This window comes from Astatotilapia calliptera, chromosome 12 (genome assembly GCF_964374335.1).
Source record: "Astatotilapia calliptera chromosome 12, fAstCal68.1, whole genome shotgun sequence".
Classification (NCBI taxonomy): domain Eukaryota; kingdom Metazoa; phylum Chordata; class Actinopteri; order Cichliformes; family Cichlidae; genus Astatotilapia; species Astatotilapia calliptera.
Genome location: NC_137433.1, coordinates 21,137,424 through 21,163,580, shown reverse-complemented (window position 1 = coordinate 21,163,580; position 26,157 = coordinate 21,137,424). Strand labels below are relative to the sequence as shown.

The 26,157-nt window shown below is 42.9% G+C and overlaps 4 protein-coding genes and 1 long non-coding RNA gene across 5 annotated transcripts; 3 read left to right on the top strand and 2 right to left on the bottom strand.

The window, feature by feature from the left end:
- Nucleotides 1–1,546: 1,546 nt before the first annotated feature.
- On the top strand, nt 1,547–4,187 carry ficd (FIC domain protein adenylyltransferase). Its single transcript, XM_026187161.2, has 2 exons — nt 1,547–2,112; nt 2,648–4,187. Exons 1-2 carry the CDS (start codon nt 1,842–1,844, stop codon nt 3,727–3,729), a joined length of 1,353 nt encoding a protein of 450 aa, XP_026042946.1. The 5' UTR covers nt 1,547–1,841; the 3' UTR covers nt 3,730–4,187.
- A 1,462-nt stretch (nt 4,188–5,649) lies between these two features.
- Nucleotides 5,650–14,648, bottom strand: sart3 (spliceosome associated factor 3, U4/U6 recycling protein). Its single transcript, XM_026187160.2, has 19 exons — nt 14,378–14,648; nt 13,094–13,220; nt 12,898–13,002; nt 12,629–12,813; nt 12,263–12,368; nt 11,782–11,906; nt 11,529–11,684; nt 11,274–11,412; nt 10,208–10,315; nt 10,018–10,095; nt 9,873–9,931; nt 9,430–9,539; nt 7,916–8,028; nt 7,732–7,808; nt 7,481–7,652; nt 6,927–7,387; nt 6,554–6,706; nt 6,251–6,438; nt 5,650–6,132 (listed from the first exon to the last, which is right to left on the bottom strand). Exons 1-19 carry the CDS (start codon nt 14,576–14,578, stop codon nt 5,946–5,948), a joined length of 2,850 nt encoding a protein of 949 aa, XP_026042945.2. The 5' UTR covers nt 14,579–14,648; the 3' UTR covers nt 5,650–5,945.
- Nucleotides 14,649–14,682: 34 nt separating this feature from the next.
- On the top strand, nt 14,683–17,386 carry iscua (iron-sulfur cluster assembly enzyme a). The gene is made up of 5 exons (XM_026187162.2): nt 14,683–14,900; nt 15,046–15,159; nt 15,240–15,350; nt 15,456–15,534; nt 16,828–17,386. The coding sequence occupies exons 1-5, from the start codon at nt 14,799–14,801 to the stop codon at nt 16,914–16,916; spliced, it is 495 nt and encodes a 164-aa protein (XP_026042947.2). The 5' UTR covers nt 14,683–14,798; the 3' UTR covers nt 16,917–17,386.
- A 2,875-nt stretch (nt 17,387–20,261) lies between these two features.
- On the top strand, nt 20,262–25,871 carry LOC145432119 (uncharacterized). Its single transcript, XR_013912393.1, has 3 exons — nt 20,262–20,404; nt 22,499–22,577; nt 25,739–25,871. It is a non-coding gene; the product is annotated as an uncharacterized LOC145432119 (long non-coding RNA).
- On the bottom strand, nt 22,581–25,911 carry tmem119a (transmembrane protein 119a). The gene is made up of 2 exons (XM_026186049.2): nt 25,737–25,911; nt 22,581–23,857 (listed from the first exon to the last, which is right to left on the bottom strand). Exon 2 carries the CDS (start codon nt 23,841–23,843, stop codon nt 23,082–23,084), a length of 762 nt encoding a protein of 253 aa, XP_026041834.1. The 5' UTR covers nt 23,844–23,857; nt 25,737–25,911; the 3' UTR covers nt 22,581–23,081.
- Nucleotides 25,912–26,157: the final 246 nt, after the last annotated feature.

Sequence of the window (26,157 nt, the reverse complement as noted above, 5' to 3'; positions counted from 1 at the left end):
TCCCAGGAACATCCAAGCAAATTCATCCCAAATGTCCTTTAGACAGACGAGACCAAAGAGGAGATGTTTCGCTATGTAGAGAGGTGATGATTTGGGTTTGTTTTGCAGCCACAGCACCTGGATACCTTGAAGCCAAAGTAAAATGTGAGGCCATCAGTCAAACAGCTAAAGCTTGGCTGATACTAAATCACGCAACAGGACAATGATCCCAGGCACAGCAGCAAATATACAAGAGAATGGCTGAAAAAAATAATAATCAAGATGTTGCAATGGCCCAGACTAGGTGGTTAAGAGAGCTGTGTATAAACGAATACCACAAACCTCAATGAACTGAAGCAGCACTGTGGAGAAGAATGAGACAAATTTCACCCACAACAAAGTGAGAGACTGATGAAGTCATACAGAAAGTGATTACATTGGTTGTTGCTGCTAACAGTGGTTCTACAACCCCATAGGGAGTAATTAGTGTTTCACAGGAATGCACCACGATGATGATGATGATGATGATGATGATGATGGTTACAGAGTGCTTTGACAACTTCCTTTTTCACAGGACTGTATGTTGTTTACCCTGACTTGTCAAATCAAAATGATCTTTTGTTGTGTTTATGTCTCAAACACTGCAAAATTGCATGAATGAATATAACCTGAAATTAAAAAAAGGTTTCATATTTGAACAGAATGAGCTATATTCAGAGTTTGACAGTGAAATACTTAAACTTACTTACTTAAAAAAAAAAATTATTTTTCTAAATGTGGAAAAATGCTGTGCCCGCCCAGATCCTGCAAACATGATCTGTGAAATTACTCTGTTTGCACCTGTAGGTAGATTTGGTCTGCATTAGGTGAGTCTTTCACTCTCATTGGCTTTTAAAATGTAAAAAATATTTACATATTAATAGATTCTGGATCTCCTGAAGAGAGGACGAGACACCGATAAGGATGGAAGTGAGTTGTTGCTTTTTCTTTCTTCGATAACAGGTCAAAGCAAAGGAGATTGTATAAGATGAGCAAGAGGGCACTAAAATATTAAGGGAGAGATCCACAATGATGGTCGAAGTATATACCGCAGGGGGGCGTTTTAAACCCCTATTTTGCAGCAAATAAATAAACTTTTGTGAATTTTTAAAAATCTAATTTGTGTGGAGATTCTAAACATGTAGCTTGAGATCTCACTGAACACAGAAATGAAAGCTAATTTATATAATGCTTTCAAATAACTACAAAATAAGTACCCAGTTGTGTTTCAAGATTTCTCTACAGCCTTGATCTTTGGCAATAGAGGGGCTTTAAATAGGATTTGTTTCTTCTTTTACATGTTTAAAATACCCCATAACTAAAAAATAAATTAGATTACATTAGATACCTACTGATTACATAATGTCGCTCTTGTCCCTGAAAGGTAAAACTCGGGGAAAAGGTTTCCATGACTCAGCCAATCAGGGACGGCTACGAAACGAGAGTTGTATTGCTGTATTTTCACCCAATCGGCTCTGCCCTTCAATACACTTCGGACCAATGATATTCGAGGATGTTCAAACGTTGAGCCTAAGGAAGTTGGAGATGTGTGTATTATGTGTACAGCTGTTCCGACTCTGACAAAAAGCCAGCCGCCGTTTGGTCGTTAAGTTAGCTTAAGGTTTAGAGCCTCCGTTTGTAGCTAAAGGTAGCTTGCTTCCTAACTTACGGGCGTTAAAAGTTGTCTCGTTTAGTTGATCTCTCGCGGCAGCTGCCATGCTGCTCGTTTTCCTCCTGTTCGCCACCTTTCGGGTCTCCATGCTGGAGTGAAATTAGATGGGGGGCATTACACCAGAAGATGGAGGATTTAACCAGGGGTCCTCATGGCTGCTGTGAAGGTGTGGAGTTACTACAGCGCCCGTGTCCTAGGAGGATGGGGCCCGCTGCTTTGCATCGCCCTCGGCTCACTCGTGGCGCTCCTGATGCCCATGGTTGGGGTGGAGGATCAGTGCTGTGCCTCCCTGAGAGGCATCGCTCTGCTCCGCTGCCAGCTGTGGGGAAGTCCACAGCAGCATCCAGCTGTGCAGTCCACCAGCCTCACCGTCCCCTTCACTGCTCTTGATCTGCTGCCTCAGAGGCCCAAGCCGACCAAAGGTACACTCACGTTATTTACTGTGGAGGTCAGCTTAGTGCCATATGCAGAACAATATTAACCATATGTCGAGAAAGAAGGCCGGTGTGAACTCATGTAGGGCTTAATTTAACAAATTTATAGAGAAAACTGCGTTCCCTTTATCGCTTTCAAGCTCTGATCGTATTGGTTTTTCCTGTATGTTGGGATTTCTGAATGATGACATTGTGAAGACGTCAGCTTGTAATTCTCCAAATCCTCTGCAAATTGTAGGTATTTTCACACTGTTTTCTAACTGTGAAGACCAGCGAACTGTTAAGGAAAAAGAGGAAGCACAACAACTAAATGTAAAAATAACAAATTTGCGGCTTCAGTGTTTTAAATTGAATATTAGTTCCCTGAATGATTTCTGAAGTTGTTGAAAATTCTAGTTCATCCAAGTGTAATAACGTTTTTTTTTTTAATTAATTAATGAATTTATTCATATTTTGTCATGACATGACCTGCTCTTTTACTGCATCTTCACTGCTCACCCTGTCAATCATGTCGTGATTGCAGAGATGGAGCTGGAGGCCAAAGCTGCACTGCAGTTGGCTCAGGAGATGAAGAAACTTGGGAAGAGGGAGAAGGCTCACAAGCTGCTGGTGCATGCACTTAGCATGAACCCAGACTTCGTGGATGCCCTGACGGAGCTGGGGACCATTTTAGAGGAGGAGAAGGATGTCGTCCAGGCAGATCACCTGTACACCAAGGCCCTGGCCATCTCACCGTGCAACGAGAGAGCTCTGGTTAGCCGAGACCGGACCCTTCCCCTGGTGGAAGAGATCGATCAGCGTTACTTCAGCATCATCGACAGTAAAGTGCGCCAGCTTATGTCCATTCCTAAAGGGAACTCTGCATTCCGCCGAGTGATGGAGGAGACCTACTACCACCACATCTACCACACCGTGGCGATCGAAGGCAGCACGCTCACGCTGTCAGAGATCCGTCATATCATTGAGACGCGTTACGCCGTCCCCGGAAAGAGCCTGCAGGAGCAGAACGAGGCGATCGGGGTGGATGCGGCCATGAAGTACATCAACACGACGCTGTTGTCCAGATCAGGAGCCATCACCGTCAACGACATCCTGGAGATCCACCGGCGGGTGCTCGGCTACGTAGACCCCGTGGAAGGAGGGAGGCTGCGCACCAATCAGGTGTTTGTGGGCCACCACATCCCTCCTCACCCTCGGGACCTGCAGAGACACATGCAGGAGCTCGTTCAGTGGCTCAACTCCGACGAGGCGCTGCAGCTTCACCCCGTGGAATATGCTGCACTCGCCCACTATAAACTGGTGTACATACACCCATTTGTTGACGGCAACGGACGTACGTCGCGGCTGCTCATGAACCTCGTGCTCATGCAAGCGAGATACCCACCAATTACTATCCGCAAGGAACAACGGGCTGAATACTACGCCGCTCTGGACACAGCCAACGAGGGTGATGTGCGGCCCTTCATCCGCTTCATAGCCAAATGCACAGAAATAACTTTGGACACGTTGTTGATTTCTACTACGGAGCACGCCGTGGGGCTGCCGGGAGCAGGCCAGGACCAGACCTGTTTCGACTGCAAGCAGACCATCCCATTCCACAACTGACCATAGGGTAGGGATACAGGAGCATGGCAACACTGGCATGCAAACATAGATGTCATTTCATTTTAGAGCTCATCATAAAATGCGAATTCCTTTGTCCACATCATACCCATCATTCCCTCGTCACAGTTTGGATTCTGTGCCTGCTGAATTCATCAGCCTGCTTCAGGAAGGTGAACTGAAATTTGCTTTTTGTCGTGTCAGGTTTGCTTTACCACACCCTAATTTTCCCACGCAAGGAAAAGTTGTGTTGTGGGAGAGTTTAGGCGTTTTAATTCTCTATCATAGGAAACAGGAAACAAAACAAGATTTCTGTCGGACTTGAATCTTCAGTTTCAACTGCGGATGTGCACGGTGAACATTTAGTTCTTTGACGTAAAGATGATGTCTCCAGACACTGTAATGCACTTTCCTGTATTTTCTTATTTATTTTAAAATAAAAGTGGTCTACAATGAGCAAAGTAGGGCATCATTTGTATGACTTTATTAAAACAAGTTTCAGACCAGAAAAGAAGGGAGGGAAAAGAAACATGACATGATTTCAAAGAATGAAAGTGAAAAAGCACAAAAATAAATACTGAGATTAAACGAACAAAAAATAGCCTTTTATTATTTACCTCTACTCCAAATGTAAAACACTGACTATAGAAATTATACAAACGGCAATGCACATAATACAACCTTTTTAGTATAGACAAAACAGAAGGTGACTTCTACAACTTCAACTTTTTTTTCTCCTTTTTTTAAATTAGGCCACTGCGGTGAGAGCAATACATACAGCTTGTATTACATGTTTTGAAAACTTAAGATTCATCACAAACTATGCTGACCTTTTTTTTTTTTTTTTTTAAACGTGTTTACCAAGTATCATGTACACAAACAGAATTTTATTAATGTGTAAAACAAGACAAGTGGACAGCTGATCGACCCCCTGAAACATGGGATTACTGAAATGGGAACTGCATAGATTCTGACCATTCTCTTGTTTTTCCAGAGAGTGCCGTCGACTAAAGAAAACCAAACCGCACTTATAAAAACAGCTTGAGTTTATATTCACTTTTTTTTTTTTTTTTTACTTCTTTCAATATTAAATGTTAGAGTGCTGCAAGTGACTCTTTTTTTACTAAATAATCTGCTGTGGTAATTTTCGCTAAGAGTTAAGATCAAATAATCTGAAAGCCAATTAAAAATTTGCCAATGTAGACAAAACTAATGACTGAAAACTGCCTTGAAGGACAAAGCCTTTCTTCTTTCTGAGTGACTACAGGCTCACGAAGCCCACGTGAAGCCAGGTGTTTCCTGCCATCAAAGCACTTCAGAATCACCAGCTTCCTGCTTATGTGCACCCTCTTAAATTTCAGGCAGGTACCCTTCGTTCCTCTTTAAAGGTGACTGACGTTCTCCACCTGAACAGACGGGCCACGCATGGAAACATAAAAAATATAAGCAGGGTTACTTAAAACAGATTTGTGAACACTAACTCAAGCATCAGCTGTGTGCTGCAGGACAGCAGCTTTCACACCGTCTTAAAAGGTCTTGTTTTTTTGTTGACGGTAGCTTTAGAGGTCTCTATAGCATAATAATACTGGACATTAGTACGGTAGTTGACGGAGACTCAGTGATGATGTTACATAAAAAATAATGAATCAGCTGTACTAGAAGGTCAGGAAATAAAACTATTTCGGCTCCTTAAAAACATCTGGAGAGTGTCTTTTCACCACTAGCACATCCAACATTATGTACACACACCGACTATATTACACCACGTCCAAACTTTTGCATATACCTATTTAAAACAACATTCACAAGTTTGGCTGTTTTGAATATTTAAAAAAATACTCTCCCATATGCTTCTGTTAAAATCCCTTACAGTGCACAACAACAACAACAACAAAAGAGAAAAACAAAAAAAGGAAACCTTGCAACAATTTTAGATACAGTATATTTACACACAAATATGATACACTTTTAATAAAACATCCTGGCTGCCATCTTCAAAACACACCCATCAAAAACAATCCGAAACGCTCTTTGAAAAGGGCTCGTGATGGGGATTTAAGGCAACCTCGCAGAACGGATGGTGAGAGCATGACCGGGATTAAAGGGACATCAGGTAACCGGTTACGAAAAAGAAAAAAAAATTAATCAAGGACATCCATTTGTAAGGACACAAGATGGCTTTCAGTGTGAAGGCGGTCGTCACGCTCTTGCCTGTCTTCTCACATGTTGAGGAGCATCTTGGCAAAGTCTGAATTTGACAACTGCTTCGGCTCTCCGGCTGCATTTCCTGCTGCGCTGGCTGGCTCTCCATCCGCAGCGCTCCCGTTCTCCACTTTCCCGGCGGGCACGGATTGTCGGTGGAGGGAACGAGGGAGCATGGAGAGCTGGGTGCGTCCTTTCCCTCTCCTGGGAAAAAAAGGAAAACAGTCAAATTTATTTCCTGTCTTTATTACCAATATAGATCTGGGAATCAGGGAAGAGCAATTGCAAACATTTTGTGGGAGAAACATTTTGGGAAACTTACGCTCCGTACACCTGGCGAGGCATGGCGTCTCCCGTGGGCCTGCTCGACCCAGGCTTATCTATCGTGTTTCTGCGAGGAGGGTTGCTTATAGCAACAGAGATTTTGTTGCCCTCCACTTCTATGCCGTCCATTTTCAGCACTGCCTGAGAGGCCTGGGTTTCATCTGCGAACTCAACATATGCCAGACCCTGCAGAGCCACACAGCATAAGAGGGTTAACACACCAACAACTTCGCCCTGCGTGTGGGTTGAAGGCAGCGATCACTAGCTCCATCATCTCACCGCTGTGCTCTTTATTCCTCACCTTGGGTTTTCCTGAGCGATACGTGACCAAACGAACTTCTTTGACGGTGCCGTGATTTTTGCTGATTTCCGCCAGCTGCTCCTTAGTGCACGAGAACGGCAGTCCAGAGATGAAAATTTTGTGTTTCTCCATCATCGTGTTGTATTTAAACACCTACAAGGACATAAGCGTGAAGATATCACTTTGCACTGCATGCTCCAATCATGTTAGCCAAGCTGGATGAAAAACTAATTGAATTATGTGCTTCACAATATTTTAGCCCCTACAATAATAATCTTGGACTGGGTGAAGTGGCATTGATAGCTGTATTAAATGAATAAAAATGATGAGGCGTCTAAGTTCAACACAAATGCAGGAACTGAGCCACGCTTACCTTAAAGTCAGGATTTTTGTTTTTGTCGACACAGGGTGACACAAACACAGGCCTGCCCTCCACGTCCCGTCGGTCCAGCTTCAGGGCTTCAGGGACTGACACTGGGGATTCAAACTGTATATAACCGTAGCCTCTGAAGCTTCCTTTACCAGTAAAGATGGGGCGAATCTGCTTGATTGGACCACAGGTCTCAAACAGCGTCCTGAGTTTCGCCTCTGGCTCCTCCAGGGTGTACGCCAGATTGCTGACGAACACGCTGCTGTTGTCATTTCGAAGCTCCGGGTTGTCTTCGTTCTGCCTGTGGGCAGACGGAGCTGCTGCTGCTGCTCCTTGTGGGGCTTTTTTAGTAGCAGGCGGAGCAGGCTTATATCCAGGGGGCGTGGCCTTTCCAAAGAGTCCAGTCTCTGTCTCCATGTACTCATCTGTGGGTTGGTCAGCGTTTCCTCGGTGCCTTTTAGGACCTTGTTATGTCACAGAGAAACAAAAAGTTAGAATCACACTTAGTTTTGGTTAAAAAAAAAGAATTAGTCCATCAGCTAAGGAGTCTATTTCACCTGCGTCCTCATTCCATTCATCTTGATAATCGTCCTGTTCTGCTTTCCTCTTCTCCCCAGCTCGCGTTCCCTTTTGGACCTTCTTCTGAGCCTTCTTTTCTACCTTGGCTTTCCGCCGCTGCTCAGCTCTCTCGTCCTCTTGCCGAGCCAGGTTGGCTTCTTTCTCAGCTGCCTAACAGATGGTCAGAACATGGTAACATTAGCCAAAGGCAGCCAAACGATACACCTGGCCGGTGCAGTACTGCTCCTACCTTCGCTCGCTGTTCATTAATCCTGTTCAGCCGGGTCTCTGTCTTCTGCACGGCGAAGTCCCAGTCCTCCAGAGAACCTGTAGGTGGGAACGTGTAGTATAAAGCCATACTGTGTCAAATTCTCCCTTTTCTTAAAAATAATGATTTATAATGAATTTATAATCATTTTTAGTTTGAGGCTCACCTTCCACTCTCTCAAAGCTGAGCAGGACTTCACATACATGCTCCGGGTAGTCTGAGGTGCACTGAACTGCTCTGTGGAGAGCTTTTCGACAGTGAATCGAGTCCCCGTATGACCTGAAGATTAAAAAAAAAAAGCAAAAACCATCAAGCACACCCATTTTTTTAGTTAGAAAGTTTTTCCCAGTCAGGCATGTCCCGTCTAACTCGCACACTGAAAATTCCAATTACACTGACATGTACTGCATGTGTGTACTGTGAGTGTGCAGTCAACATGTTGACTGTGAAACGATGTGCAGTCAAATACATTTGGACAAACTGCCGGTAAATAACAGATACTGTTCATCTGCTCTGCATAGTTTTTTTAAGCCCGACACTTTTTCTGTTGTCATCCACTTGACAAGTTTCATTGTTTTTTTTAAGGGCACACATGTTGAGATATGCCAAGTTCTAGCTGGTTGGAAATCACCTTGTTTGTCTGTGCAAAATTCTTACCTTGTAACTTTCTAATTGTGTTATATTTGGTTCTTTTCATAGATTGAAATAACGCCTCAACAACAAAAAGACATTCTTCTGAATGTGGTCAGCTAAATAGTCTGGACTGAAAATGAGCGAGAAAGCAGCCAATGTCCAACAGTGATGGGATTTCTGGCTCTTTTTAGAGAACCGGCTCTTTCAGCTCCCAACCGGCTCTTCAGGTCGTTTTGTTGCTTTAATTAATTTATTATTAACAACAATATAAAATTACGCACAAAAGGAATTACTAGTGTAAAAAAAAAACCTGTGGTTTTATTTAGATATATTTATATATAATTATATACGGTGGCCCCTAGAGACAAAGCACGTCCAAGCTCCAAAGCACATTTCTAGCATTACCTGAACTTCCAAAGCAGAGCTACTAGATCACTTAAATTACACAATTGAAAGCATATGTGTATTGTTTGTGTATTTATACACAGGCACTCATATATATTCAAATAATTAAAAAAATGTTCATTTACCTGTTACTACCACACACCAAATACGGTCGTTGGTACTTGCTGGCTTGTGTAGCCACAAGATAACAAAAGCTCAACACTGCGCCCAGCATCCTGGAGCACTTCTGTTGTGTTTTGTACGTGTTTTGGAGTTTGTACGTGCTTTGTCTCTAGGGGCCACCGTAAATATACTTTTATTTATTCACTCCACATAAAATGTAATAAAGTGAGAGAAGGAAAAAAACCCACGACTCCCAATAACGGCTTGCGTCGTTCACTTCAAAGACTCGGCTCTAAGAGCCGTTTCGTTCGCGACCGACACATCACTAATGTCCAAAGAGAGTCTTTGAAAGACCTTCAGGAACCCGGAGACTGCTTTACAAATGACTACAAGAAAGTCTGTCTCCTTGGTAGCAATATATAAAGAAATGAGTGGTGGGCTTGAGACCTTTGCACAACAATGTAGGGTGTATATATTGTATAATGCACTACTTAGAAGTAAATGAAGAAGAGACAAAGACAAAGTCACAGACTCACAAACCTTTCCAGGTTGTAGTACTCGAGCCACATGTTGGCATACTTGGCGTTTCCTTTTGTCATGATGCTGTCCCACAGTTCTCTGGCCTTCTGCATGTTCTTGCAGTGAAGTGCCTGACAAGGAAAAGGAAACATCTATATGACAAACACAATAACTCCTGTATCCAAGTTGTCAGTGAGAATGCCTTCACCCTCCGTCTCATTACAAAGAGGCTAAAGGTGATTTTTACAAGTGATTCTACTGTGACTCAAACATGTCTGTAGGAAGCTGTGGAGCTATATTAACTCTTTATTTAAGGCCTCATTTAAATAAAGAAGCTTACTTCTTTTGTTACGTGATTTGACCTGGCTCATTCTACTGTGCTAACTGATTTACTCGCCACAATCCAACAACACTACTACACACTGCATGCTCCTGAAAACGGTTGTCATAGTAACACCGCTTACCTCTATCCGTGCCCAGATCTGCATGATGATACAAGAAGGATCGCCACTTTCACCAAACCCTATAGTGACAAAGGAAGGTGAATAATGTGAAAACTAAACCAGGACAAGAAGACAGCAAAAATAGATGTCGGTGCCGTCTGCTTACGCTCTTCGACATCGTGTTTCATGTAGTCCAGAGATCGAGAGAAGGCTGCTCGTAACTCCTCTAACTCTTTGCTGGACTCTGCAAAAAAAAAAAAAAAACACAAGGTAACACATCATCAAATAAATTATTTGAGTTGTGTTTTGGTTTTTTTTTGACATACAAAATGTTCATGACACGAAACCGCTCTCACCTTTACTGAAATCCACGCGTCTCCTCAAGTAGTCGAGGTACGCCTGCCAAATTTCCACGTAATCGGTAGCCTGAATGAAGCCTGCATTTAGTGCCTTCTCAAAGACGTCTGCGTGGAAGACAAAAGAGAATAATACACATCAGACGACAACATTTCTCCATAAGGTCGTTAGTATTTTCAATAAATTCAAGGTGGTTTTAAAATGAATGAAAGACAAGCACACGTCTTTCATTATCCTTTATAATGCTAATGATTTAATATCAAGGTAAAATTCGGGTTGTGTTTGGTTTCATCTATTGCCTGTTTTATGACTCTTTATGGGCTACAGCGGTAGACATTAACCATAAAAGTCATAATAAACCAGATTAGGATAGTCAGGTTTTTTTCAGAAAACAAAGAAATAACTATACTGCAAGTTAAAATAAAATATTTCCACATCTCACATCGTAAATATGCTGTATTTTTCAGGGAGCAGGCCATATTATGGACTAATTTTGCCTTTTTGTCATCACATTTAATATAAATGTGATAAGGACTGGTCTCCCTTAGCAACTTCCAAGAAAAAATAAACACAAAAATGTGCAGGCCTACGTGATCTTATAATGATGGAGCCAAGTCCATCCAATCATTTTTTTTAAACTCTTACATACTTGGAAGTCAGGCAAGGTTAAGAAAGGTTACATTTTTCCACATTTCATTAGTCACACAGCTCAATCTTTTTAAACTCAAACATAGTTTGTTTATTCTGCTTTGTGGTTTCATTATTACTAAGTTAATATTCATCCTGTGTTAGTAATTGCTTCCACAAATACTTGTAAATTCTGTTTATAATAAATGAAATAAACAAAATCATCACTTATAATGAGAACAATTATCAGTTTGTCTCTAAAACCAATGCACATCCATTCAGAATGAACGCAAATTAAATTCCACTGAAAAATCATATCAATCTTTTTCAGTCGTATTTGTTATGAAGGAAAAAAAAAAAAGGAGTTCAAATAGTTTCAATATTGAAAGCAGCGGGCGCTCTTGTGTGAACAGCTTCGAGCTGTGCTCGTGTTCTTACCTGACACGGTCTGATGGTCGGCTCCGTGCCTCTCCAGAGCAAGCAGGTAGCTCTTCCACAGTCCCATGGTCCAGGGGCAGTTCCTGACTGCACGTTCATGAGTGGAGAGAACCAAGTCTTTGAACTTCAGCTGACGATCCTGACGATCACAGAAAGAAAAATAGTTAAAAATGGTTAAAACAGTCTGAAAAAAGAACGAGATGAACAGCAAGGTTTTATACATTAGACGGGGTGTGTGTGTGACCAACAACTCACGAGGTATGTGGTGTATTTGGCCCACATGTCTGGCACCAGGCAGTTCTCTGACAGAGCACGCTCAAAGGTTATCTGGATCCGTGCTGGGTCGCCCTCCTTTAGTTCAAAGTCGATGTAGGCCTGATATTCTGCTAACTTGGGAGTTTCTGCTACCATCTGCAGCAAAACAACAGCAGCGTTCACAAAAACGATCAACATCATTTAAAAACATTACAGAGAACGAATGGACATCATATTTAGCAAAGTGCATTACCAGTGCCTCCTCAAACGGTTTGCACTTCTCCATCTGCTGCACAGCTTTCTTGTACTGATGCACAACCGTCTCAGGGACGCCATGTTCGGACCACTCCTCATATTCTGCGTAGGTGCCTTCCATGTCTACAAAGCAGCAGAGCACAGTTATCACAGATTTTACATTTACATCACACCGTCGATAGTCATTTTTCAGTTTATGTTCTACTTTATCTGTTGCTTCATTTAAATTTAGAGATTCAAATGTTTCAGAAACGGCACGGCTCGCCACTCAGAGAAAAACAACACGATACCAAAACAACCGGTTACCTCTCCAGTAAACTAATGAGGAGTGCACTCGTCACTCTGACACGTTAATTTTATCCTAAAAGCCAGCGTCATCATTTTCTTTAAACTGGGTAATTTCTGACATATGGCTCTCGCAACAGGAATCTGTCTCATTTTACAGCAACCAGTCTGGCCAGAAGACACGTCATGCTTACCCATTAAGGGGATGGCCAACTGTCGGCGAAACAGTGTATGGATTCGCTCGAGCTGGGTCTTCAGCATCTCTTGTTCCTCACGGCTGGGAATCCTGCCAGGGGGAGGCTGAGAGGAAAGCCAGCAGAGAACATGGGTGTTAAAGCACAAGCCATTCGGTTAAACATGGAAAGAATTCAAGTCAGCAATCTGAACTGAAGAAGTGTTATATTTGACATCATTAACATGGAAACAAAATTATTTCCACTAGCTTTTAATTTCTAAGACAATGGTTGAAACAATATGGCATATGTACACAATCAATACAAAAACACAAATATAGCTTATGTGTGAATGATGAACTCTGTCCTAGTGACGGGCGCACAAACCTGTACTGTGGACAGGATGGCGTTCTCAAACTCTCTGTACGCCTCCCACACCATCTGTCCCTTGGTCATGTGAAGCCCCACTGCTGTCACCGCCCTCTCAAAGATGGATCTCACCCTGTCGATTCCGCCTGGTGAGCCCATACCGCCGATCGAGTACTGTGCGTACTCAAGCCAGATATCGGGGCCTGTGTGTGTAAAGTTAAATGTTAGGATCGTGTAATTACTAATCATCAGGCCGGAAGGTGGTGGCGATGGTGTTGCGCACTCACAGATATAGTCTTTAACAGCTCTCTCAAACAGCTCATATACTTTCTCTCGGTTTGGCTCCTCCTCAGTCAGACGGATTTCATCCTTGAGCCAATCCAGCCAGATCTCTGGGGGATTAAAAAAAACAAGGTTTCAGTTGTAAATAATGCAGAGCCGCTTATTCCTCCAACCCCAGAAGCATGTTAGCCGTGCACCGACCTTCAGTGAGAGGGAAAAGCTCACTCATCTTCTGCCTCGCCTTTCGCAGGCGGAAAAGTTCCCCTTCTTGCTTTAGCAGCTTGATAAGATCCACATGGCAGTTGTAGTCGAAAGCGTTGATGGACAGCTGAGGAGTTACACAAAGATGAAGAAGAAATGAGATACGTGACAATGCACTTCAGGGGTTTTGTAGGCACAAAATCATAATCGGTTGGCATGTAAAATCTACTTTAAGCTGTTCTTGCATTCACAAGAGGTCGCCACAGCAGGTAGCTCCGCATATTTGATTTGGCCGAATTTTTACCCTTCATGACGCAACCTCTCCCAGGATCGCACCAGGGATCTTTTGATTCTTAGGTGAACACATAAAACAGCTACAATTGGTTTGCATGTAGGAAAAGTGTGTTACCTTATTTAATATCTCTCTATGAATGTAAAAATATTTTATGAAGCTTTTTGGCAGGCCAAGATCTCTTTGGTGAAAATACAAATCTGTTATATGCAAACAAATCCCTGCACCCTGCACACAGTGTATCCTAAATAAACTAAACCCAATCCTTCATGAGAGCAAATGTTTCTATTTTGTTGAGTTGTTGGTTGAAAATTCAGGTAGTTTCGTGGGTTGTAGTTTGATCTGTTAGACTTTTGGGCTACAGCAGTGAGACTGAATATTTAAAAATATCTCTGTATATAGCACACTACAGTCAGCAGTACCACACACTGATGCTCGCAGAGGGACTCGTGTACAGTCATGCAGTTGGATCTATATTTGAGTGTATTTGTAGGTTGCAGGAGAGTTACACCTACCACACAGTCAACTCAGCGCAACACCAGCGACGCTGCAGAAGCACTCTCCGTACTTAAGACTACAGCAGATTCAATGCTATGTGAAGGGGTCACTGATCACGTGACGCCCATTAAAGTTAGCACAGCGTGTACTGTTTTTGTTTGTACTGTACTTTCTTTCTAACCCACACTAAACGCTGGGATCCCGCCGTAGACTGAGACTGCAACAAAAAAGGCGCGTGTGAATACGAGGCACGCGAACTATTAGCCTCGCACATTAGCAAGGCAGCTAATCACGACAGCTATATAAATGACGTGGTTGTATATTTAGATGTTTTGGTTAACGAGAGCTACCAACGCCACGTATATTTTCTGCCTTTACTCTACCATGTCATGACGGAGGAGTTCACAGCTTTAATGCTGCCAACCCGATTGTGGCTGGCCGTGTTTACCACCCATTCATTCTCATTAGCCCCTCGGCTAACGCTGGCTAATTACCTGCTCCTCAAGTCGCTGGATCTCGGCTTCATTTTCTTTCTCGTCCTCCGACGAATCGTCCTCCTCGTCTTCGTCTGAATTTTCCACTCCCATGCCTTCCTCCTCTTCTTCGTCCGATTCCATCTCCCTCTCCTCCATCCCTGCATCTTCCTCCTCCATATCTTGCAACTGCGTTTGCTCTGCGTTGCTTGACGCTGCCATGTTGGAAAGCCTATCTGCCTGGTAACAGCCTGCTAGCAGCCAGCGGGACGACGAGAGGCGGAGCCCGTCAACACGGGTCACCGTCTAACCCCGCCCGTGGCCGCTAGTGGGCGCTCTCTGGTTGTGTAAAACCTTCTTCTCTCATTTGTTTGTCAACACAAGCCGTTCGTGCTTCCTCGTGTTCACTCGTTGATTTCCGTTCGCAGTTGGTTCTGGAAACATGGCGAACGTCTGCCTACGAAGCTCCTCGTCCTTGCTGCTGTTTTTCAGCAGGAGGATTTTCAAACCGGAGCTGAGCGCTGTCTGCTTGTACCACAAAAAGGTAAACGAGTGAAAATGCGTCACCTTACTTAGAGTTAGCTGACATTTTTTGTTGTTGTCACTGGTAACACTGCCCTGTCTGTCAGCTGCCCCACCAACAGATCAGAGATATATATATTTTCTGATAAGTGTGACCTCTCCCTAAGGTTGTGGACCACTATGAAAACCCGAGAAACGTGGGCTCCCTGGACAAAAACTCCAAAAATGTGGGGACTGGATTGGTGGGTGCACCGGCATGCGGTGATGTTATGAAACTTCAGGTAAGCTGGAAGCCAGCAGCAGAAACCAATGTATTGTCATGTCTTTGAAATTCCGATGTTTGACTCTGTGCTGTTTGCAGATCCAAGTGGATGAAAATGGAAAGATCGTCGATGCAAAGTTCAAAACATTTGGCTGCGGATCGGCCATTGCTTCCAGTTCTCTAGCAACAGAGTGGGTGAAGGGGAAGTCGGTATGTTAAATTACCAAAGTACAGGCAACCAACAAATGGACCCTAAAAGTGCTGTTTTCTCCGCTTTATTGTAAAGGATCTCATGAATCTGCTTTTACCCTGCAGGTTGACGATGCTCTGAAGATCAAGAACACAGACATTGCCAAAGAACTCTGCCTTCCTCCAGTCAAGCTTCACTGCTCAAGTAAGTTCACAGTCGTTATTAACACCTCTTAAGACATGGGTGTCAGAATATATATCATATATCAAATATAAAGTCTGGGGGGCAGAATCGACCCAGCAAAAACTTCAGTCCGGCCCACTGGAAGACTTTGGAAAATGTGAATTGTATTTTCATTTCAAGTTTTGTAGCTTTTCCTAATAGAAGGATCTCCACTGTGGCCATTCATACTAAACCAAAGTATTTTAGGTCAGTTAATAAAAAAAGACAGTAATTTCTTACCATTTAAGCATAAAGGGTCATGCTGACTGATTTCTTTAATTCAATATGGCAGCATTTCCTAATTGTGTAGAAAACCTGAGAAATATGATTCAAACTGTTTTTTGTTTTTTTTTTCTTACATTAAGCTATCTCAGGGATTAAATATGTAGTTAAACAGCTTTACAACAACAAAGGGGAGTTTCCCTGGTCCAGCCCACTTAAGATCAAAATGTGCTGTTAAGTTTCCAAAATAGCTTCAGGACCATGCACACCATTTTCCCCCCGAAACAAATTCTTTCTCTTGCACTGTTTGAAAGCACATACATTTATGCTTTCAGATCAGGTGTTTCCTGTGCAATAAATATATCTCTCAACAGTGTGGGCTCTCTCTGGGTACTCTGGTTTCCTTCCACAGTCCAAACACACGTTACAGTTGTGGTCAGATGTTTACATTCACTCATCATTGGCATGAATCTCATGGTAATTTGGGTCTTTTAATGGTTTCTTTGAACTGTTGTATTTCCATCTTTACATACATCTTTAATGGCTTGATGAGTTCATAGCAGGCTTGAGCCTCAGCAGTTCCTGAGTTGTTTCTGAACATCTAAACCAATTTACTCTCATCTAACGGTGACAGTTTGGGTCTTCTTCTGTGTTTTCTTTGACAAAAACACAGTTACCAGACCCCGTGTGTATACTTTTAACCCTGTGTGAGAATCAGAGAAAGTCCATAATAAATTCAGAAGAACAGTTCAAAGAAATCATTAAAAGTCCCCTAATACTATGTCAGTCCTCCCCACGATAAGTGTAAACTTCTGACCACATCTATAGGTTAACTGATGATGGTGTGAATAGCTCTGTTTCTATGTCTTAGCCATGCAACAGATTGGCGAGCTCTTCATGGTGTAACCCGTCTCTATGGAAGAATGAATGACTGTATTAATCACACCTACATAATGATGATATGAAATCAAATCACCCAGTTATCATGAACTGAATGCTTTTTGTTTTCCAAATTATGCTCATAGTGGCTCTAAAATCTGCTTTTTTTGTCAGTGCTTGCAGAAGATGCCATAAAAGCAGCACTGTCAGACTACCGGCTAAAGCAACAGGACAAGGAGGAACATGTTAAAGCCAGCAATTAATGTTTTTATTCACTGACTATAATAATAGATGTATCCTATTGTTGGATATTGTGCCTCTCCTAGTGCCAGAGCAGTGCAGACGGGTCGCTGTAATCACATCGCATCAGATCTTGCATCCATTGGGGAATTCTCCACAGGTGTGGGTCCCATATTGTTCAAGTGTTAATAGCGTTTATGGATTCTTTGCTTTTATCACACAATCAGAATTGTTTAATTAACAATGGGTTCATGGTGAAGCTTAACACTTTAATACACATAGCATTAAAGACATCTTTAATGAAGCAGGGATGTGGGTTTGTAGTTTTATTTTTTTGGCTTTGAGGCTCTTTCTGGCTCACTTGTGAGACAATGTAGGTCCCAGATGAAAGACTTGGTATGAGAATGTCAACAGTTAAAGTTTACATACAAAAAAAAGTTCAGAAAATTTGTATGAGGTGCTTTGCTTACTGTGAATAAACAGATTAAAAGACTTCAGTGTCTGTGTGTGTGTGTAAATGTCATCCTGCTGATCCTGAATCAGCAGGAGCCACCCTCTGCTGACGCACAAGCACCTTTTTCAGCACGAGCAGCACTGCCAGCATTACGAGAGCCACTAACACACACAGCACAACGAGCAGAGAGACTATCGCTGCAGAGGCCTGCTGAGTGAACAGCTGTGGGACGAGAGTGGGCACGAGTGCATCTCTATGTGTGGAAAGCAAGAACTGTGTCCCCTCAGCAAGGGTTACGTTACTCTGAGGGTATCGAGCTGTAATGTTGTCTCTGCACCTCTGTTCCTCCTCAGGGAGAGAAGTAGTAGTCTTTAAATGGAAGGGGCTGACTGACTGACTGTTATTTAGGGATAAACACTCCTCATAGGTAAGAGTCTCTAAAGAGTAGTGCAAGACACGCGTCTTGGAAGAGTCTTGATTACTGTTTAGAGCTTCAGAAAGCAGTCCATTAGTGGTTAGTTTTGATATTTTCTCTGCTGGCTGCGCTGTTAGCATCCTCGCCTGTGCAGAGCTGAGGTCACGTTCGTGTGTCCTGTCATTTGGCTTCAGGACACGAGGACAGATGGCCACGACAGAGAGATTCAGAAGCAGACGGTGGGCGAGATGATCAGGCTCTGTGCACACAATGTCTGTGGCCATCTTAAGCCTACCGCTCAGCAGCCAGCGGTACAGATACAGAATGTCACACTCGCACACCCACAGGTTGTTGGTGAGGTCCACAGATCTGAGACGTGGCAGGCTGTCAAAGGCGCTCTCTGGGACTGACCGCAGGCAGTTGCTGTTGATCTTCAGGACCTGCAGGTTGACCAGGGCAGACAGTGAGGGCAGGTCCAAGGCAGAGATGCAGTTTTCTGAAAGATCTAAGTGGGTCAGTGATGGTGGAAGACTCATGGGGAGACTGGTAAGCCTGTTCCCCTTCAGCATCAGGACCTGCAGCTTATGGAGACCCTGAAGTGCCCCGGGCTGGATGGCACGAATACGGTTGTCCTCTAAGTCCAGGTGAGTGAGGTTTCCCAGCTGCCTCAGGACACCTGAGGTGATGTAAGTAATGCGGTTTTCTTGCAGCTGCAGGGACTCCAGGCTGGGAGGCAGGCCACGAGGGAAGCGGGCTAGCAGATTGTGACTGAGGCTGAGCTCCTGGAGGCCAGAGAAGGGCCAGAGCTGGTGGTCCACATTACAGAGCTGGTTTCTGGCCACAGATAGAGCCGAGGTACTGAGAGGAACCAAGCGAGGGAGTGACCTCAGGCCTAGTGACTCACACAGAACCAGAAATCCTGGACAGCAGCACCCAGTAGGACAGGGAGACACTGCAAGGCAGGCTAGAGGACAGATGCAGAGAGCCAGCAGGACACCACATCTGCACCAAAGCATGACTCACTGCAAGAATAATGCAGGAAAGATGAGAAGTTAGATGAATTTAGAGGATATGGTTCTTCTAAAAGTTCTATAAAGGAAGGGGTATAATGTTATAATATGGCTTAATTAACGGTTAATAAGCAGCTGAAAGATCCCTGGTTTGATCCAGGAAGGACAGACAAATTCCACTGGGGCTGCATCAGGAAGTGCATCTGACATAGAAACTCTGCCAAAACAAACACGTGGAGCCACCTGCTGTGGTAATCCCGTGTGGATAAGGAAACAGCCAAAAGCAGCTTTATTAAAGGTTAATGAACCATTTATTAATACCAGTACTCCACCAGCACACTCTGGTACATATAATGACCTTATGGAAAAGAGCTGCAGAGTGTAAAACCCATTCATGGAATTGCCAAAACTATTTATAAAGCCACTTCTTACGTCTTAAAACCCCATGATAAGGTGTGACTTGTTATAAAGTGATGCCAAAGAGTGAAAGCTGCCTCACTTACCATTCTTCTTTCTGTGTATTATCTGCTCCTCCAAAGAGACAGGCAGGGGTGCTTTCCCATGCTCCCTACGTGATCGACTGTCCCTCTAAAGATAACCGACGTTGCTGATAATTCCAGGCAGATGCTCATCAAAGTTTAATGACAGCCTTAAGGAGCTCTATTACCTGTTCTTGATCATCTTCTCCATCCGAACTGACCAAGAAGTCCTTTTGTTTGTCAGCTGTTTTATGATGAACAAGCTGAAAATACAAAAGACATTCAGAAAAAAAAATGGTATGAAAAAAAGGATGTCCTAAATATTCTCCTGTTGGAGCCCAGCTAAGGTGGAGGTTATTAGTGACTTTAGTGAAGATGTGCTACAAGGTTTGCATCTTTCTGGAAGGAAGAGTGAAAGTAAGGGGCTAGCATTTTCTCGAATTATTTAGCACCTCATTGATAAAAGAGCAGGGAATCTGAGCCCGGTGTAAGGCTCTGTCTGGGCTCACGTTTCAGCCACCACATGGTTACACTTGCTTTTCAGCTGGTGCGCTATCATGTCCTGTTTGATCTTTGGCAGTTTGACCTACTTAAGACCTGAAAGAAGTTTTATGTTTGAGGATTAAAAAAACATTCTTATGAATTTTCTACATTTTTAAAACAGATTTCAGATGGCATCATGATTTATCCATGTCACACTGGAAATAAGATATATTAAAATACACAACTGAAAGAGTTGCACTGTTCATACAGCATCAATATTTCATTACTTGCTCAAAATATGGAACAAAAGGGATTCGACTTTTTATCATAATTCTAATGGGAACAAATCAGGGTCCCCAGGATTTGTATAAACAATACATGAGCTCCTGTTTTGTGCCAAAGGGTCCGTATGTATCTGGATTACTGCTATTGAAATATTAAACAATTCTGTACAGTTGCCAGCAAAGGACAAAGGGGGCTCTCGTCATCTCCAGGCTCGAGTACCTTCTTCTGCAGTCCTGCGAGGTGATGGTGCCAGCGGCTTCATCCCGGCCAATCAGAAAGCTCTGGCAGTGTTTTTTTTTTTCTTTTGCAGATCAGGGGTTTGAACTGTTAAAAGAGAAGACAGCCTATATCATCACAGAGCAGATATCACAGATCTGGCATTTCGGTAATTACCTTAAAATAGTTACCAGTGATTTCTGTGTGGACGCAGGTCAAAATTACAGATTCCCAAGTGGAACATAATGTGCACGTTGAGATTGTCCTCTTGTTTTTCCGAGACCTTCCTCGCCTTTTCTAATTGTAGGTTTCCACAGGGTTGTATCTGTGCTTCATTTGGCGTAGCTTCAGCCATGTACGCTGCTACATTTACGGCACTCAGAGACATCTTTTTTGATAGCTTTATTAAATATAAGCAAAACAAAACGGTCTTTTTGTAAACAATTCAAGTGTCAAAAAAGAAAGCAACTGTGGCTGAGGTTAGGCGGAAAACAGTATGTCAGCATGACAAAAGCATCGGCACATAATTCAGGCTTAGATTAGATGCTCAAGGTCATTAACTTAACAACAGAACAGAGTAATTTAATCAAAGAAAATCAGATAAGAGAGACAAATATGCATCTGTCAAGCCTATACACGTAAGCTAAACATGCCAACTGTCTGTCCTTCTACTCACATTTCAAACGTTTACACTTAAAATAAAAAAGCATAATTTATCGTATACATAAATGCACTAACTATTTAAAAGGAAAACTTAAACATTTGTTTTCTACTGCCTACTTTTTTATACATTTGCCCATTGAGAGCAGGTCAAAGGTATTAGCCGAATAAATATGTACAGTCATCGTACAAAGAAAGTGACCCTCTTTCAGTTCAAGACAGTTCAGAACAGCATCCTGTGACATATTACAACATGTCACTGATTTAACAAAGACTAAGCTGAAACGCAGAAGCAGTGTGTGGAAACTAAGTCCACCCTTCCATTATGAAGTAAGGGGGTAACTAACAGCCAGGTACTGCTGATCAAATGCATTTGATTAACTAATCATTTGATTAACTAATCATTGATTAACTAATCATTGGCAGGTGTGAGCACCTTTATAAAATCAGAGGTTTGTAGGTCTGTGGTATTCAGGTGTGTTGACACAATGCTGAGGATGAAAGACATCAGCAACAGTCATCAGTGTGGGAAAGGTCATAAGGTCATTTCCAAACAAACTGAACTCCATCACTCTACAGTGAGAAATATAATTCACAAGTGGAAAATGTCCCAGCAAATTCACCACAAGGTCCACGCCCCTAAGATCTACAGCTCAGACTGTGCAGGCCTCAGTTAGCATGTTAAATGTTAAAGTTCATGACAAAACAATTATCAAAGAAAAGACTTAACAAATGTGGCTTATTTGGAAGGGTTGCCAGTAGAGATGCTTAGGTTTAAGTTACATCTGATTAAACCACAAGACCAAAGCAGACATGTGTGGTCACTGTGCACAGCGCCATGTTTAGGGAAAACTGAACACAGCATATCAGCACAAACACTTCATAACAGCTGTCAAGCACGTTGGTTGCAGCCACTGTGTCCACCATGAACTCCTCTGCATACCAAAGTATTGTTGAGTCTAATGTGAGACCATCTGTCTGACAGCTTACGCTTGGCCTAAATTTGGTTATACATCAGGACAATGATCCCAAACACAACATCGAATCTACAACAGAATGATTGTTGCAATGGTTCAGCCAAATTTCAGATCTCAGCTCGATTGTAATGCTGCAGGCCAAATACCCGCAAACCTCAATGAACTGAACCACTGCAGCAAAGAAGAATGGACCAAACTTCCTCCACAACGACGCGTGAGACTCGTAAAGTCATTCAGAAAACAATGACTTCAGATTATCGCCGCAAAAGGAGCGTACTTAATGTTTCACACTCTGCTTCTGCATTTTGGTCTGCAGTTTTTCAATTTAAGACCTGATCATTCTTTAATATGTCCTGATACGTGAAACCTTAGAACTGAAACACACTGTGATCTCTTTTTACCATGACATGCAGTACACATAGTAGATTTGTGGTAATTTATACAGCCTTTGTTCAGATACCTAAAAATAACACAGTTAAAAGGTTTTTAAAATAAAATATGATATCATGTGAAACTTAACAACCCGATGCAAACAAAATGAAGTAAATATAACTGTAAATATAAAGAGAAAGTTTTGCTACTTATCACGTCAAGTTTACTGACATTTCACTTTGACTTATTTACAGCACCGAACGTGTTGCTCTAAATGACAGATCCAGATGTTTTCACTCCAGCAGGACATAATGAGGAGATTCCTTTGGACAGGTATGTGGAATAATACTTTATTTTAGTTCCCTTTGAAAGTGTTATTCACAGGAAAATAATACTTATTATATAAAGTTTTACTGCCTCAGTAGCACAGTGGTGTTATGTTTTTTTCAGTAATTACAGGAAAAAGAAAAATCCTGTGCTTGCCGTGCCAAGTTAAAGTTGTTTTCGGCACATGAAAACAAAGTGGCCGTTAAAAGGGTCTCGGTATGCTGCTATCTTTCCTCGTGCCTGCTTATCAATCAAACAATTTGAGCTGTACCATTTGTAATCTTTTCAGTAACCAGTGATTTGGGTAATAATCCTCTTCACTGTATATTTAAATCTAGATCTTAGACTTTAATGATGGGTAATTTTTCTTCATGAGGCATGACTTCACTTAAATATAGACCTATTTCCCTCTGTAAGGCTATTCTAATGAAAACACATTTTGAGGACCCATTTTGCCTTTGCCCGTTTCTGATCTTGTTTAAAAAGCGAGAAAAAGCCCACCACTGTGACCTAGTGGTGGCCTTTTTTCAGATGGCAGGTGCAGACTGGCTGACTGGAGCTAGAGCTGGAGCTGGTGCTGGGACTGGAGCTCTGCTGAACCTCCTCCCTGTGCTTCACCTTCTCTTTGTGTTTTGGTTCCTCTCTCCGCTTTTCCACTGCCTCTGTATCTCTGACCTTTCTGACCTCCTGTCGAGGTGATGACCGGACGTCTCTCCCTCTCTCTCCCACCAGCGCCTTGGAGGGCATCCGCAGGTTCTTCGGGGAGGACATGCTCTGAGTCTGGACCCTCTTGACGTGATCGACGGCGTACGGTTTCTCCTGCAGGTCACTTGAATCCTTGCGTCCTCCGGCTTTATCGGCCGTATACTTCCTGGGTGGATGAGGTAGGGGCTTATATGCCTCCAGCTTGCGCTTGTGACTCATTGCAGAGGCACAGCAGATGATGAAGACCATGACGATGAGAAGAGAGGTCACCACGATGATGATGAGCATGTTCTCCTGCAGGAAGTCCACTACTCGGGTCAGGACGTAGTCCTTCAGACGGATCATGGTGGTGGTTATGGTGTTGGTGAGAGTGGGACCCCCGGTAGCGGCGGTAACGTGAACAGGCGCGCGGGTGGAGAAAGACACCGGGAAAAGGAGCTCCAGCTCGGCTTCATCTCCGCTGCCGTCCATGGATATGTTGTAGAACAGAGGTGTGGCGTGACACACAGAGCAGCACAGCGAGAGCAGGGTCACACAGGAGACCTGAAACACCAAGTGAGACTTCATCTTCTCTTTGAGTCCTGCAGAAACAACAAGAGGATGCTTTTAATTTCAGGCAGCACATAGACTCGAAGTCACTGAAAGAATAACGTTGATTGTTAGGTGAAAAGATTTGGGACTGCCTTTCTCAACTTTAATATCTGATCAGAAGGCATGTGGTCCTGTCTTGGGTAAGATTTATGACGTGCACGTTTCTGGTTGTACTGTCTCTGTTGGCAAGTGTTGTGCACACGTGTAGTGCTCTGTTGGCTATTTTATTTTTAAAGCTTGGCTTCATTCTGATGGATGACAATGTGCCCAACAGCTCCTCTAAAACAGCTCTAAATCTTGTTGGTTTCATCCTCACACATTAGGAAGACATAAAATGTAATAGCTTTAGTTTTAATGTGGTCTGACTGTTTCCCTTAAGACCAGCAGCCTGTTGCAGTGACTCCTGGTTTTCAGGTGCTGGTAGGACAAAAGCCTCACTAACTGTTGCTACTCTTTATCTTAAGCTCCTCACTCACCCTAAATATTTACCGTATCACATCTCAAGTGTGACTGGTATCCATCTTGACCCGGGTTTTTCATTTGCTGCCTCTCTCTCTCCTGCACCAGATCTATTTTAGCAGACAGCAGAGTAGCCATTACTTACTCGGGGTGGAGACAGTGAGTTTGGAGCTGGAGGCCTTATAATTTGTAAAGCAGAGGGAGGCCACCCATCCACCACACCAAAGCCAGGAGGAAACTGTATTCTAAAGCGAGCACAGAGGCGTGGGAGACCTGCGGCTCTCGCCTCTATATTTACGCTGGGCAGCAGCTGCTGTTCACCAGCCCACAGCAGCACAGTCTCACTGAGGATATTTCTGCTTCCAGGAAAAGCTGCATTTACACCATGACTGAGTGAAACCTCCTAGCTTGCTCAGTGTTACATTTCTCCATCCTTTTTGTTTTTGGCTTCCTCTCACTGAGAAGATTTAACCGAAACCAGTGAGTCTGTTAGCTCTGCAAACCTGTTTAACTCTTTAACCCAGTCTGTAATTACACAGTGCTAAGCTGTAAAGACAAGCTCCCCTTCCCAGTGTGGTCAAACATACAGCATGTAGTGTGCTGCACCAGATGGCGGGCTGGGTCTCCATCCTTGAATGTACAGCTCTAGGATGGCCCTGCCCCTTAAGTCCCCATAATTACAGCTAAAATTACATTTCCTGTATTTCACTAGAGGGTCGCCCTTACCTTCAGCTCAAAGCCTTCTAATTTGTGACACTTTAAAGCTTTTATAAACTTAATTACATGAAAAACTTTGAACGTGCAGAGCCATATTTTACACATATACCTATCTCACATTCAGCCTGATGACCCAGTGTGCAGCAACTTACTAAACAAATGTTAGACCATCTCAAATATTTCTTGACATACAATTGTGGCTACCTGGTACACGGTGCAGATTCAAGGTTAGACATTTAGATCTTTTTTTTAAGGAAGTATTCAGAAGTAAATAATCCATAAATAAGTCGTGCATTCAAAACTACAGAAGTATTTAAGAACTGTACCAACGATCCCTTTAACTTTTGCTGCAATATTACGACTATTACAGTTGCATGTTGAGCGGTTTTCCCTTGCAGTGAGTAAATTATAGCACAAGATTATCAGCATAGTTGAATCTGTAGTGATGCATCACATGATTTACAGTTGGATTATGGGAAAAGTTTGCAACATTTGAATCTCTGACATAAAATAGTTGAACCGAATGTACTTTTGCACAAACATTCAGACTTCATTTATTTCTTCATCACTATTTGCCACTCGTGAAACGAATATATAAAAGTACAACGTATGAAAGGTCAAACATCCTGAAAATATTTGGCTTCTCTTTAACCTTGAACTTAATTTCACTACAAATGTCAAATGTATACTTACAGGATGTGCTAGCCTCGGCTTCTCTTCTGTGCAGCACAAAGCAGTGAGTAAGACTGCAGAAAGAGGGAGGAAAAGGGGGAGACAAGACAAGACGGACAGACGAGAAAGTAAGAGTGGAAGACCGTTTCCGAGGATTCGCCCTCCCTGCTGACTTGTGCCGACTTGTTGTTTTACTGAGCTCTTAAAAGTATCCTCACCTCAAACTCATGTCCAGCCCTCCATCTTCAGGTTCTCCTCCCTCTTTTTCTTTCTGAACTTTCTATCCTCCAACAGCCTAACTCTTGGTAAGTTCATGTAGCCGGCCATGTGGGACCAGATTTTTTTATCATACATATGTTTTTTTGAGAAACATTTGATCTGAGCATGGTGATACTTCACACTAACAGGACAAAAGATACGCGGGATGCTCTACAAATAGAAA